This window comes from Gymnoscopelus braueri (assembly GCF_963280865.1).
Source record: "Gymnoscopelus braueri genome assembly, chromosome: 8".
Taxonomy (NCBI): Eukaryota; Metazoa; Chordata; class Actinopteri; order Myctophiformes; family Myctophidae; genus Gymnoscopelus; species Gymnoscopelus braueri.
Window position 1 is genome coordinate 13,406,334 of NC_137609.1, and position 16,475 is coordinate 13,422,808.

At 43.2% G+C, this 16,475-nt stretch overlaps 1 protein-coding gene across 1 annotated transcript in view; it reads right to left on the reverse strand.

Moving 5' to 3' along the window:
* cadm2a (cell adhesion molecule 2a) overlaps positions 1-14,985 on the reverse strand; it is a 441,503-nt gene extending 426,518 nt beyond the window's left edge. The window contains exon 1 of the mRNA XM_080436621.1: positions 14,812-14,985. Coding sequence (XP_080292747.1) covers positions 14,812-14,872 — 61 coding nt within the window. The 5' untranslated portion in view covers positions 14,873-14,985. The remainder of the gene's footprint in view (positions 1-14,811) is intronic.
* Between the last annotated feature and the right edge of the window lie 1,490 nt (positions 14,986-16,475).

Consider the following 16,475-nt stretch of genomic DNA (forward strand, 5'->3'; position numbering starts at 1 on the left):
ACATTGGGTCATCTTAGAATCGTCTCATATAAGAATTGTGGTCCAAAAATAAACAAACTGTCTCTGCGATATTGTCAGGGAGGAGGTTCTGTATCGTTTATGATAGTCAGTCACTTATATTTGCGCTATGAGCTTGTAGCATTTTTTTCCCTTTTTTTTTACATTTGCAACTCAAATCTGAGTGTTTGCTTTATAAAAATATATATTCCTAGATTTTGCCACGAATTTTCACGATTTTTCAGAAATAGCAGATCTACAAGCTTGTGATGTTGGTGTAATGTAATGTAATGTAATGTATGTGTGTGTGTGTGTGTGTGTGTGTGTGTGTGTGTGTGTCTATGGTGGGAAACCTTTTTAATGGGATGGAATTTCACACCTGCAGTTTTGAAAAGCAATCAATTAATTACCTCTGAGCACAATATGCCCGACTCAACGACTCAATTTCTCTCTCTGTCCGCAGACACGCCCACACGCACACACACAATGTAAATGTTTGACCCACTCTCACAAAACCCATTGGGCCGTAATTAACCACTTAAACCCCTCTCTATACTCAGTAAACTAATACTTAGTTGACCGGTACTCGGTTTGTTATTTTTTCCCCCTCTACACCAAATCTCATTCCCTGCAAAAAGAGATGCTAGTGGTGAAAGACAGAGCAACAGATAATTTTAAATAGTGAAAATGGAAAACGTGTGTGTGTGTGTGTGTGTGTGTGTGTGTGTGTGTGTGTGTGTGTGTGTGTGTGTGTGTGTGTGTGTGTGTGTGTGTGTGTGTGTGTGTGTGTGTGTGTGTGTGTGGCTATATTATATTTTAACATTCTCATAAAGACTAAATATATGAAATACATTTAGAAAACTGTGTTTGTACAGCTAAATCCGCCCAGACTTATACAAAACAATATACAATCTAGCAATATGCGTGTTATTTTCATAAGAGCTGAAACATTACCCACATATGCATAGAGGTTAATAACGTCTGTGGATTGATAATGTAAAATATAGCTTTAACCCATTTAGATGTATCATTATTTTTGCGGAACGTTACTATTCAACTACCGTAAAAAATGGAATGGCTCACTTTCACTTTCTAAATTAAAATGTGGAGGGACCCTGGAGCTCATCATTAGACAAGGGGCTGGCAATCAATAACAACTCTCTCACACACACGCACGCGCACACACACACACACACACATGGAACAAGTATTCTAGTTTGTTTTTGTATATAGGGTTGAAGTGGTTAATGTATGTTTTGTAATAATAATCAAAATCTACATTTAGTAAAGTAAAAAATACCAAAGAATTGTACTCAAGTACAGTACTTGAGTAAATGTACTTAGTTACTTTACACCACTGCACAAGAGTATGCACTCACATAGCCCATTATGTTTGTGCACACAATTTTACTCACACATGCACACACACACACACACACACACACACACACACACACGCACACAGGCACAAAGTCAATTAACATGAACACTTTGCCGGGGGAATTCCATTTCAATTAACATTAGCCACTTGTTGGGCCCCTGTGAGAATATGAGGCTAAAACAAGTACACAGATATGTATTTATGAAAGGCGTAGAATCACACTTTGGCACGATGCCACGACTACGTATCACTGTTCTTAGCAGAACAGTGATACGTAGTCATGGCAACAAACGTCAACAAACAACAACAACAACAAAACCGTGGGACCATGTACACATGGTGTTGTGTATGTGCATGTGTGTGTACTTACACAATGCACGTCAAGCACTTTTAATATCAAATTCTGTAAAAGCATACACATTATTTATAATTGTTAGAATTATGTAACAGCCCTCAGTGGACTGCTGAGGATGGCCACTTAACACAGAAAGCCACTCAATTTATGAATTATTTAAGCAATATTCCTATGGTCTACTGTACGACTGTCCAATCAATATGTGTTGAGCGGCTCCAGAGTCAGATCATGTCTGACTTTTTGACTGCATTATTTCCAGCCCACTATAAAGCTTGATTTATACTCGCGTTGCGTTCCCGGGAATAGTCGATCTACAAGCTCACAAACGCGTCACGCTGCGACTCGTTGTGAGCTTGTAGATCGACTATTTTCTGTGTGAGACACAATAAATCAGGCTCAACGCATGCCCTTAGCCTCTGTCACTATACCCTCGGAGATACATCGTGAACAGCCACTTGGAGAGGAGAATTGGGGAGACGCATGCGATGTGTTGTGAGCTTCCCTGTACATCGGCTATTTTAGGCATGCCCTTCAGGGCACTGGCCTACTTGGGGGACCGCGCAAGTCGGGAACCCAACCAGTAATGCGATACCCCCCCCCCTAGTACCTGTTGTCAGAGTACTCGCTGTACCCATTGTTGAGAACCCGTTGTTGAGTACCCAGCGCAAGACCTGTTACCACAGTACTAATACTGTTAGATATTAAAGTCAATGGGTGATTAAACAGGCAGTGGCCTACTCGGGAACGATGCAAGTCGGGAAAAATGCAAGTTCTGAATGCACGCCCCGCCCATTTATGCAATACCCGTTGTACTTGTTGTCAGGGTACCTCTTGTACCCGTTGCCAGCAGTGTTGCCAGATTCTGTGAGAGAAACAAGCAACCAGGTCTAGGAAAACCAGGCGAAAAGAAGCGACTATGGGCCACATGAGCACTTTAACATATACATCAGCTATTTGAAAATAGCAGATCTACAAGCTCACAACGCGTCGCGATGCGACGCGTTGTGAGCTTGTAGATCGGCTGTTTTCAAATAAAATCTTGCGGGGAAATTATAATAAGCAGATCTGGCAACCCTGGTTGCCAGTACCCATTGCGGTACCCACTACCGTACGACTGATCGACTGAATATTGAGATATGGGATGTCCCTGACGTCGTCAGAAACTGCTGACGTGGTGTTCATGTGGTGGTTTAGCAGACTTGTTCCCTCTGCCCTCAAGAGTGTTGTTCTTGGACACTACACTTGAGCTATCGAAATAGAACACCACAACTTCCGGTTTCAAAAAGGAATTCCCCTGAGGTTGGCCTCAAAGATTTGGGGAAGTCAATGTATATTCACTCTGCTGCTGCATGTATATGTACAGTATATAATGTATACCCATTTATATTCCGCACATCCTTTTCCCAGTATATTTTTCCTCTGGCTGCAGCATATAGTTAAATACCCTACCTCAGTAACCCAGAGATGATGCAAATCCCTGTAAATTGTCTGTGTGCAAAAAGAACAGTAGCAATATGTACAAATACGGTTATTTTTGTATTTTTCTACACTTAAAACGCTTTATAAAATTGATACTGTACAACTTTCACTTTATTACATTATAAGTATTGCTGCTAATTGTCCTTAAGTTTTTGTCTTTTTGAGCGCACACACACACACACCCCCACACACACATACACACACACACACTTATTTCACTGCACATGCGTGTATGTGTGAATCAATAACCTTCTTGAATGTTGAATATAGTGGATTGAAATGCAGCCAGTTTGAGTTCTCTGGTTTCTGAAGACAGTGGTCGAAGCCTTATCTCGAATCTTCTCCATAGTTCAGCTCAGCTGAATCTAAACCATCAGGCTGTCCATTTCAAACAATTTTCAACATAATATCCCTGTATTCACTCTTCTTCTTATATCTCTTAGCTTCATTCCATTTCGATCAGGTCTATACTGTCAGAATAACCTCAGTCCTGGAGGAATGCAGGTATCACTTCTCATCTATTTTCACACCGGCAAAATCTTACGATTGCTGTGTGTGTGTGTGTGTGTGTGTGTGTGTGTGTGTGTGTGTGTGTGTGTGTGTGTGTGTGTGTGTGTGTGTGTGTGTGTGTGTGTGTGTGTGTGTGTGTGTGTGTGTGTGTGTGTGTGTATGGTGTACACACATAGATGTGTGTGTGTATGGGGGTCTGTACACTACAGTGTGTGCCACTTTGCTTTGGGTTGAGTTTATTTCTGTCAAGCGCCAACGCAGAGTCCCCAAACAATATCACCATTGAGCCGAGGGACCGAGTACATTGTCATGGCCGGCCATATCTTTATCTTCTAAACAGAATTATTACACACACACACACGCACACATTAACCACTCTCCATTCAGTCTACAGAACAGGGAATCGTAGCCTCTATCATGAAAGGCACCGAACACCGACACAAAAACAAAAAACAAAGAACCGGACTATATACAGTAGTGATGTGCGGGTCGGGTTTTTTCATGACCCGCCCCGCCCCGGAACCCAACCTGCCTCAACCCGCCCCGCGAACCCATATATAAATCTATGGCTCAACCCGCCCCGCGACCCGCGTGGGGAAATAAAGATAATCATCATCATAATAGCTCGGATTTATATAGCGCTCTTTTAAGTACCCAAAGTCGCTTTAAATGTCTACAGTAGCACAACATTGTCATGGGCTAAATAAACAAGCATGTTGTTCAAGATAGGGTTTTTTTTTTTTTTTTTCATGTGAGAGCGGCTGACCCGCTCACCCACAGCCCGCATAATTGCCTCTGAAATCCTGACTCGACCACCCGCGCCGCGGGATGACCCGCGGGTTACGGGTCGGCCCGCTCATCACTAATATACAGTATGTTTTTTTGCTATTGGTTAAATGCTGTATGCATTGCACATGCTACTTCACTTTGTCTTTTAGCCACACTAGTGGTGGGGCTCTAATGATCATTTTTTGTCATCTGTCCATTACACTGTTCCCAAACAATATACCGGTACTGTATGCATGTCTCAGCTCGAATATTAGGGCGGCCACACTTTGCTGCATGTCACTCCCCGACTCTCTCCCCGTTTCCTGTCTCTCCCTACTGTACTATCAAATGAAGGCAGAAAACCCCCCAAAAAATATATATATAAAAATAAATAAATAAAATGTTTTAAGTGATTTTGATGCTAATGTTAACCCATTTAGACCTGGAACACATCTGTGTCATTTTAGATTTCTTTGGCTATTCAAAAATAGCAGATATGCAAGCTCACCGAGTGCCGCGCTATGAGCTTGTAGATCTGCTTTTCTTTTTTTTTATCTTGAAAATGTGTGCAAATATTTAAATATATGTATATATTTAAAAAATCACACCCAGTGTGAAGTGGGCGGTGTGGTCACAGTGGTCATCACAGTGATGGAAGAAGTGATGGAAGAAACCATAACTTAAAAAAAACAAATGTATGTTTTTTTTTAAGTTATGGTCCTATTTATAGGGCTATGCACATGTGTCATGTTTCCCTAGCCAATCACAGTCCTGAATAGACTGTGATTGGCCAATCACGGTGCAGGGTTAGGGGGGTACATTTGTGGCCAATCACAGCGCAGGATTTGGTGTGCAAATATCCAAACCTAACATATAGGGGCGGTTTCACCGCCCAAAAACGTTTAAAAAAAACTCAGACACATTGACATGAAACTTCAGCTTGTAGAGCAGCTATTTTAGCTATTTTTGAACATTTTGATTTTTATATACAGTATAGTTTTTATTTATTTTTATGTTGCCTACAATGATATGCCCAAAATAGAGACATCAGGGTGAAAGTGGTTAACCTAATAGATTACAGGATGAACCCTACTGATTTTGGTGACCTTTTAAGTGACCCCATGGCCTCTCTGGAATGCACAATACAGTACACATTTTTATAACCTTTATTTAACCAGTAAAAGAATGTAAAACCCACATTGAACCATATTTGTCATTGCGCTGTTAAAAATGTAATTGTTTTTATTATAGGTCTTTGTTCAGACTTTCCATATTTTGCTCATTAAAACATCGCCTTTTGGAGAATGTTACTATACAGAAGATCAGTTTTTCTCATCAATGTGTAACACTCCCAGTATATTACAAATATGTGTACGCTCTCTGCCCAGGGGTCCTTGACAGGATTTCAGTGGGTTCTCAGCTAAATGATTGATAGAATGGAACCAAATGGACCCTTATCGGTCCATTTGGTTCCATTCGTACACTGTCATAGTTAAATTAACAACAGGATTTTACTGCGCACTGTCCCAGCCCCTACTGAACAGGCTTACTTTAGAGTACAACAACTCTGTCAGGAAGTGTTTTTAATCTGGGAGGCGATTGTCTGTGTCTCACTTTATTCCATGGTGTATGAGATTAGTGACACGCGGTTGGTCAAAGACTGGAGCTTCAGATTAGCCTCTGACTAATCCTCTGGAATTCAATGCTAATACAGACATCACAAATACACACACATCTTTAAACACACAAATGCAAACACACACAGGCATGCGCACAAGCATACAGTATGTGCGCGCACACACAACCACGCAGAAACGCATACATGTATGTGCACACAGTCAGTGGTGTAAAGTAACTAAGTACATTTACTCAAGTACTGTACATAAGTACAATTTTGAGGTATTTTTTACTTTAGTAATACTTTCACTTCTACTCCACTACATCTGAGGAAAATATTGTACATTTACTTATTTGACAACTTTAGTTACTAGTGACTTTGCAGATATAAATTCTTATATTATAAAACATATTTACCACTTTAGCCCTATTTTATACACAGGCTATTTGAAAATAGCCGATCTACAAGCCCACGATGTGACGCGTTGTGAGCTTGTAGATCTGCTATTTTCAAACATTCTAGTACTTTTACTTTTGTTACTTGAAGCATATTTTGATGCCAATACTTTTGTACTTTTACTCAAGTAACATTTTGAACCCAGGCCTTTTACTTGTAACAGAGTATTTCTACATTGAGGTATTGATACTTTTACTCAAGTAAAAAATGTGAGTACTTTTTCCACCACTGCATACAGACAGTATAGTACATACACACAGACAAATAATGTATGAGACCCTGACATGGAGGTCTGCATGTCACTTGCTGCAAAGTGCACTTATTATTAAAACCTCATTTTGCATGTGTGAACATATTGGACACCAGGGGGGAAAGATTTACTATTATGTCTGCTATGAAATCAAATTAATAAACCTGATTGTGCACGTACTAGCTGCACGTGCGCTAGTAATTGTGATTAGTAAATTAGCATAGAAATGTCCTAGAGAGCATTATTTAGTTCTGGGGTACAAGCAGGATTTGAATTTCTTAAAATAGATTTTTTAAATTACATTACTTAATATAAATATCTATCGCAAAAGGAAATACATGTATAGTTCAGTCTGACCAATAGCAGCCAGGCATATAAAACATATCCCCACCGGCGATAACAAAATAAATGACCAGATGGGGATATCAAAATGGATATACTGTATCAGAGGCAGAGGCATAACCATTAAAATCAAACCATGGGTACTGGGCAAAGAGGCTAGTCACAACATGCTTTAAACCATGTGCCATCTGCATTACCAAAGTGTCTGTAATCACAGAAATGCTGATGCCCTCTAGGCTTGTCACGACAGCGGACATATTGCAACTAGTAAGTAACTCCCCCTGTGCAATTTCGCCACATCACATTAAAAGAAATGTCCACCAAAGCTTGCAAATTAGAAAAACTGGTGAACTACAGTATGCCGCTATGGTTAATGTCATCTGTATGCAGAGTTAATAACGGAGTGGGGAGACTAGAAAGAATAAGTGAAACATGATGTAAAGAAGTGTTCCCTCATGCCATGCTCATTACCACAGCGTTGTGCACAACACTTCCAGCATCATCCATGTTACCAACTCATTCAGTGCCAATGAAATAAAAGAATAATTGCAAACTGTGCCAGCTTTTTCAAGTAGTCACAGAATATTTATCTCCAGTAATCACTAATCACTGAGGGTTGCACTGTGTGGTTTCACAAATGTCAACAAGGTCATTGGACCTTGTTGACATTAATTGTCTGCCTTTTGAAAGTTACATAATAACATTGAAAAATACATAGTAAAAAAAAAAGTGCTCAGGAGCCGAGATGCAGCCTTTTTCAGTAATAAGTTAAACAAGAAGTGAATGGAGCAGCAAATCTTCAAATGATATCTTGGGTTCTGAACGTTTAAAAAAAAAATATATATATATTATATTATATTTTAAGGGTTAGGCTCAGCTAATCATCATCCTAAGATGGGAGGGAGGGAGGTTTTCACTCCATCAAATCACAAGTGACTTCACTAATCAGTTCAGTACCCCCCACCACCACCCCCCACCCCCCCTGCTCTCTCTCTCTCTCTCTCTGTAAATGTAGTAATTAGCTAAATCACCTGGTGTAGAGTTTGGTCAGACTCAGAATGGAATGGATGCTTTCATACTCTTCAGAAAACTCTGCTCTGGACCACTGCTTATTTCCATACAGCCTCTCTCGCCTTGTGCAGTAGTTAAAATAACTATCTATAATAGAGGTCAGTGCCCCGGGTTTGCTGCTTTTGCTGTGCTGTTCTTTACTGTCAGCTCACAGTATATTGCTTTAGTGCTTTTCTATTTTCAAGAGAAACTCCATAGTGAACTTTTGGCCTCACGGCTGCTTATAGCCATTATTTTTTCCCCTCGCCTGAAGTCGGTTATTGAGGGGCCATTTGAATAGCGGTAGCTCAGACACAATATTTGGTGTTGTTGGTACTTAAACGTAGAGTACTTCACCCTTGAAGGACAAACAAGTAAAAACCAAACAGAAACGATGACGATGAGTGTCAGGTTTCATTACTCAGTTTATTATTATTACTTGTTTATTATTTTATTATTTTACTACCCAGTTTAGTTGATATGCCAATTCCCCTTGAATGATGAACTGGCCTGGGACGGGGGGGGTTTAGACAACCACATGCATCACCCGATGCATATTGGAGTTGCCATCAGCTTGTTTACACCTGACAGTGAGGAGTTTCACCTGGAGTAGAGGGCATAATGTGTGTGGAGGAACATGCCATCCCTCGCAGTTCCGCTCTCTGCTGAGTGAACAGGCCCCCCGACCAACCATGTAGGAGTTGCTAGTGCAGCAACAGAGAATGGAATAGAACCCCCCAGTGTCCATGGTGGTGGGAGAGTACTTTTACCCCTCTGACACCTGGACAGGACACCCCAAAGGGTTTACTTACTTATGAGCTTTCACTGAAGTTACGTAGTCATTACATCAGAAGCAATCTGGGAACCCAGAACCAAATGAGAAGGAAAAACAGCGCCCTCTGCTGTTTGTACTATCTCACTTGGCTCTGGGACAATGACGACGTAGCACCCGTGCGCAAGGAAACCGGGGTTTTGGTCTGCCTTCAGCGTTTCACTTCCGGTGGTGCGACTATGTTTTCATTCCCACTAACAATATTTATACACGGAACACTAACACCACTTCTCCCAGAGAACATGGATCGTTTTGGTTATAAGCCCACTTGTTTCTATGATGAAAGAGCAAGTTAAAATGTAAATATCTTTTCGTGGTTTTGTCTGCTCCGCGGACGCTATTGTTAAATTAGTTTTGGTTGGTTTCGAGTGGGGAAGGATCGGCGGACACGTAAATCCCGCCCACTACATTTCATTGGGTAAAGCGCGGCCTGCTTCCTGATCTTAAGGCACGCCCACTTGTAGCCCAGTGTGTACACGTTATGACGAGCCTTCACGACAGATTCCTTGTTCTTGAGAGATTACATCAGAAGAGATCCAAACAAGATCCTCACACTAAGGCCTAAATTATACTCCGTCATCATACAACGATGTACCGTGCCAAAAACAGCTGATCCACAAGCTCACAGTGCATCACGATGTGACGCGTTGTAAGCTTGTAGATCATTTTTTGCACGTATAAGTATAAATAAGGCTTAAGCTTTCAGTATTCATAATGGAAAGTAGCATGATGGTGTTGAGACGCAGGCAGAGCTACTATGAGTGCTGAATAGTATAGAGGATAGAGTAGGTTGGAAAATTGGAAGCTGGATAATTGCATGAAAAATGAAGTCAAAAGTGCGTCAAATGAATTCATAAAAAGCACTTTTAACAAACAGATCATCGCATAGTCTTTTACAGGGAACAAAGGAACAAAGGAAATGTCGGAGTCAGCGTGGAACATTATAGCGGCATTCCCGTTAGACACCGTCTTCATATGAATCTATACATACTCAACTAGAGCCGAATCTACCCAGAATGCACTCGTTCTCTGATACAAGAAAGAGGAGCGGGACAGGTGGCAGGTTCGGCGTCGGTGTGTGTGTGTGTGTGTGTGTGCATGTGCACATGTATCTATCCCTGCGTGGGAGACATAAGAGAGCGAGAGATGGTGTAAGAATTCTGAACAGGCGAGATCCCATTCTGCCTTGAGCTCGCGAATCCTTCAATCTCTCCCTCCAAAAGCCTCCTCCCTCTTTCTGTTTTAACTTTCTTTAACACCTGGACGAACAAAAGACGAGCTTTGATCACAGGAAATCCCTCGGCTGAGCATCGATGAATCTATAGTGGAGCGGTGTGTGTGCGTGTGTCTGTGTCTGTATGTGTGTGTCCATGTGCCATGCACATCACATGAGCCTACGACGTTTTTGCAGATCCTGCGGTGGCTCAGGTTAGTAGCTCCAGTGTTGTAACTTTTAAAACACACACTGAAAGAAAGAAAAAAAAGTCATAGCAAAGAGAGACGGAACATCTAGTTTGCCCGGGTGTAATCAGCGGTTCAGCAAACAGACACACAAGGCTGCTTGTTATCTGAAGCTTTCCCACGCTGCCGTGGTACAAAGCTCCACACCAGGATGGGAGGATGAGAGGGAGGGAGGGATGGAAGGGAGGAAGGAAGGGAATGATAGAGGGATGGATGGAGGGTCAGTCTTCTGCAGCTTAGGCTCACTGCAGGGATAAACACACTCCTCAGCGGGGGGTTTTGTACTTCTACTACTTAAGATCACACAGTTCAAAAAGGTGAATGGACTAATGAGCAGGCGAGGTGGACAGAAAGCACGTGTGTGTGTGTGTGTGTGTGTGTGTGTGTGTGTGTGTGTGTGTGTGTGTGTGTGTGTGTGTGTGTGTGTGTGTGTGTGTGTGTGCACACGCAAGCAGTGCACGGCCTCAGAAAAGAACAGGCAGCCGACTGAAAAACAACAACAACAGTGGCGGATATCGCACACTTCAGTGCTGAGTACATGGTGCATTACTGTGGGTGTGCATTTGCACACCCACATAACTAGCAGAACATCTCTGTCTCTCTCTCTCTCTCTCACTGTTTGTCTCTGCTCTGCCTTGCCTTTCGTTCGGTCTTACATAAAACACAGGCACCATTTGCATAACAGCATGTTTTTGTTTTGTTTTTTTTCCTCCTCCAGGCTCCAGGGCGAGCACGCAAGACACTCTGGCTAATGTTAACAACTCGGGCTGTTTGGTAAATAACAACAACAACGAGCCCCCATCATCACGACGCCTCACGTTCACACTCACATGTGTACGATACAGGTTCTGCCTGGTCGCTAGACGACATTCAGCCTTCACCGAATCTCTCTCTGACTGCCAGCTGGCATAGGTTTGCAGAGGAGCCCTCTAACAGCTGCCATTTACGGAGCGTGAGGATGCATTTATGCACACACACACATGCGCGCGCGTCTTCAGCGAGACGCACTTTATCCAGGAGGAAGCTGACCTACCGCTGTGTGGATTCTATACAATAATAGGTTTCACACCAAGTGATGACTGCTCGCATCAAGTAGCCTAGCATTATCCTCTTCAGGGTTAGACAGAGAGGGAGAGAAAGGCAGAGCGACTGAGTGTGTATTATGATACAAAATAAGCATTCTGTTCTGCTGTTATTATCCTGTATTTGCCACTTCAACCAGTGGCACAAGAGGCTGTATACAGTACAAAGAAGGCACACATGCACGTAAGAAAACACACACACATACACGCGTGTGCGTGAGCACACACACCCTCACACACACACAGACTCAACAACTCAACATGCAAATACGTGGCTGCATAGAACATGAGCCCAGGGTGACCCCTGAATGAACCCCTGTAGACAAAGTTTAATGCAATGCAAAAATGATGACCTGATACGGACAGGGATAGAATTTAGAGGAGGAAGGCTCTGGGAAATTAATGAATGCTTCACTCTGAGCCATTAGATACCAACTCACTACAGATCAGCTCATTAGTAAAGCCAGGACGGCCTGTCTGTTTATTTAGGACGGCCCGGCCAGTGTAAACTCACTCTCCCTCTCTTCTTTTTTATAACACACACACACACACACACACACACACACACACACACACACACACACAGCTAAATACACTGTAGCATCTTGAGCGTTATTTAACTTTGAGAGTGTACATATGTAACCAAATGGACTGTCCTACTCTCAGAGTTAAATGAACACTACAGACTTTGCTGTATACAACTGATTGATTTCTTATTGGGCTTCTACTAAATTGTAAGCAAGGAAATAATCATCCTCAGATCAGAGTCCTCACATAATACTCCAAGAGACTAGGCGTTTGAATCCTCCAGGCGCATTCCAGCTTTGCCGGGATTCCAATTAACACAATTGCCCGTGTTCGAGGGAGAGATGCCGGGCGGGGAGGGCCATCTCTGCACTCGTCCTGGTCAGGGCACCTGCTCAGCAGGGTGCCAACAGAGGAATAGTGTGTTCCTCCGCATATGTTACAGTAGGTATTCTCCCAGTGAAAAAACTCCCTTGTCAGGTGAAAAGAAGCAGCTTGCATTTTCATGTATGTATATTGGAGGAGAAATGTGGTTGTCAATGTCTACATAACACCCTCCCACGTGACCAACTGTAGGGGTTAGCAGTGACAGGCACTACACGAGAGGGGGGAAAACTGGGTATTGGCGCGATGACTACATTGGGAGAAAACAGGAAAATGAAGGGGGGGGGGATCACAATTTGTATTTGACACACTGTGCTGGTTAGTTTAATAGGGACTACAGCGAATACACATTGAATTCCCTTGATGTACAGATCCAATATCAATTTATATGAAGATCTGTATTAGTCATGATGCCATGCACACACACATCCACCAATCACTTCTACATTATAAGCATAAATGAATAGCAAAATGTCCAGTCTTTTTTTTTTGGGAATGTGTATTGCTACCACGTGTGAGATTAATGCTTTACAAACTTGGTTCCTCGCAACACTTCAGTAGACCAGTGGTTCTCAAAGTGGGGTCCGGGTACCCCCAGGGGTCCTTGAGGGGGTCCCTCTCAATAAGCCCGTTATATGAATAAGATATCATATAAGGTATTGTTAGGCACTTGGGAATAACCGTTAAAGACAACAGCACAAATATCATAGTGACCTTGACCCCAGCCCAACCCAGTCACTCACTCACACACACTTTTATCAATATCACCACACAGTTAAATGAAAATGTATTCAACTCAGCAGATAAACGGATTGCCATGGCACTTCCTAAGCCCAAACACGAAAATACCCACTGAGTTGGGCGTGAAAAGGAGCTGTAATCCATTTCACGGAACATCGCTGGTGCGTAAATGTAGAAAGTAAATGGACTATTATAGACCACGGTAGTTTCATCTGAAAAGGAAATCAATAATATGAACGATCTGCTGCTCTTAGGCTACCATAAGAAAATTGTGGGACTTCATTGGTTCATAATGGATAAGGGACCCTGCCGTACAAAGAAAAAGCTATCCACAACAGGCCAGAGCACTTGTCCTTTCATGCAGATCGACTACTGGGGGTTATCTATAGAGGTTCTCATCCCACGTCCAGCGACACACACACACACACACACACACACACACACTTGAGGTAACAATGCGCATCAGCCCATAGGCGCCTGTGTCACTGTATGGCCACACCTGAAAATGTCACATGAGTAAAACCATAAGACCCCCCCCCCCCCCCCCCCCCCCACACACACACACACACACACACACACACACACACACACACACACACACACACACACAGTGACAGCGACATCTCTCGCCGATAAGCATCGGATAAGTCCGGGCGTTAAGACTGCCCTCATCTCAGTGACTCATCCAAGTGCTGCAAAACAATAGGACCGTGGGGTTGAGGTGTGTCTCCTCCTTCCATCGCCTCTGTCTGATGCACAGTAGCAAAACACACGACACACACACACACACATACGTCAGGCTGGACAGTGAATGAATGGACTGTGCTGCACGATGCCTCCAAATGATCAAATAGTAGTTGGCACTCTTATCTACATCTCCCTCATTCCTAAACATGAACATGTATTGTAGACAAAGCAGAACCCGGGCGCGCGTAATCTCTCCTACACGCACGCATTATAATAATATGCGCACTTTCCCTCTCGTCACTCTCGACGTCTCTCACTGACTGACACACACACGTACGCACACACACACACACACACACACACACACACACACACACACACACACACACACACACACACACACACACACACACACACACAGAGTACACCTGTGCAGTGTGCAACTGTGCATCAGTGGTTCTTAAAGGGGTCCTTGACGGGGTTCCAGGGGGTCCCCTGCCAAAGAACCAAATGTGTCTGTAACTCTGAGAGTGTACAAATGGAACCAAATGTTGGACCATACACTAACACTTATTACAGTGTCGATTGGGGGGGTCCTAGAGATACAAATGCTATCAAATGAGGGTCCGTAGCCCTAAAAAAAAAAATGCATATCAAACTGGAGGGTCCTTGAAGTTAAGATGGTTGAGAATCACTGGGTGTGCAATCTGTGCATGATTGGGAAAAAGATCCAGCTTCCAGCCATGTGTGGCCGCATGTCCTGCCCTCTCCTCTCCTCCACTGCAACCTGCCTCCATGGAATGGAACACACACGCACACACACAGGCAGCGCACATACACACACATGCAAATACACGCACGCTGCACGTACTACTCCCTCGTCCCGGTCTCACCTTTTAGAAGAATCCCACAGATAGAGTAGAGGGTGAAAACCAAATGACGTTTGAGAATCATTCTTCTGTCCGGGTCTCCCGTTCCTCCTCTCTCTCACTCTCTTTCTCTCGTCTTCTTGTCTTCCTTTCGCACTACTTTCTTCTCTTTTACTTGTTTCTCCGGAGGGTTCGAACCAACCGAGCCGGGGGGGGGTTTGGGGGGTGGGGGTCGTCGTCGTCGTCAGCTGCTATCCAGGTGGGAATTGGTGGTAGGGCTACTGTAACGTGTGTCAGTGTGTGTGTATGTGTGTGTGTGTGTGTTTGTTAAAAACCGCGGCTTAAAATGCACAAAACCAAAACAAAATATTCCCGCTGCTTTCCAAACAGGGGGGGGGGGAAACTCCAACAATTCCTATAAAGGCTCGGTCGAAGCTTCTTTCAGCAACGGGGCTCGGATAATAAAGTGTCGGGGACAACAGTGAGTGACAGAGAGAAGAAGTGCGTGGTCCTCCCGCTAGACAGAGAGATGCTCCGGTACTCCTGCTGCTCTCTGGCGCACTGAATGAATCCACACACTGAGCAGGCAGTGCAACACCAGCGCTGTTGCCAGGTTCCGTGAGAGAGATAAGCGACCGGGTCTAGGAAAACAAGCCCAAAAAGAAGAATTACAAGCTCACAACGCGAGCTTGTAGATCTGCTATTTTTCAAAAACTCTTGCAAATAAAATGTGGAATATTTGGAGAATTTTTTTTTGAAACATTATAACAACACAAACAAATGCTCCCTACTGGCACAAAACTTTTTCATGAAAATGTTTGAGAACCACTGGTTTAAATGATAATTAAAAAAAATTCGAAGCAAGCCTAAATAAGCAAATATACTTTAGAAACAAGCCCAAAAAAACGTAACCCTCAACTACCAATATTAACAAGCACCTTTACAGAAAAAGAAGCCCAAAGTCGCTTATAATAAGCCGACATGGCAACACTGAACACGAGCGATTGTTTGAATCCCGCCCACGCAGCTTTGACGGACGTGAGCTGCGAGCCTATCACGAGCCCCCCCGAGGGCTATTGTAATTTATGCTCCGTCGCGAGACGGTGTGTCGCTCGCGCGCCGAAAATAGCAGATCTGTAAGCTCACAGGGCGTCACGATGTGACGTGTTGTGAGCTTGTAGATTGGCTATTATTTCGTGCTTGGGGGGTATTTGCCAAACGGCCGGGGGGGTTATAAAGACAGGCAGACTGTGTGGGCACTGGGCACAGAATTCAAAACAGACAACTAATAAATAAGGGCAGGGTAGAGGCAGGCTGTGCGTTTTAATTAAATTACATGCGATGCGAGCTTTGATGTGTACAAGGAAAAACCCATGTGCCCTCATTGTATTGTATAATCCTCATTTTATAATATTATATTAATTTAATAGAGTGTTTAGCTATACAATTATTTTAAGGGGATTGCTTTTAACTGAGTGAGACTGTTGGATCACCAATGTTCAAAGTATTTTCATATAGGCTAATTGGTCCTCCTAATGCTCATTATATGATGGCACCATTTCTGTCTTGCTTCTGTCTCTCAGAGGAGGGCTGTGGACAGTTCAGAAACCTGCCTATCAGTGACATCATCGCTAGGCAGGTTTGGTCATTTCAAACAACCCTCATGCACATCTAGAGTTTGGACCGCT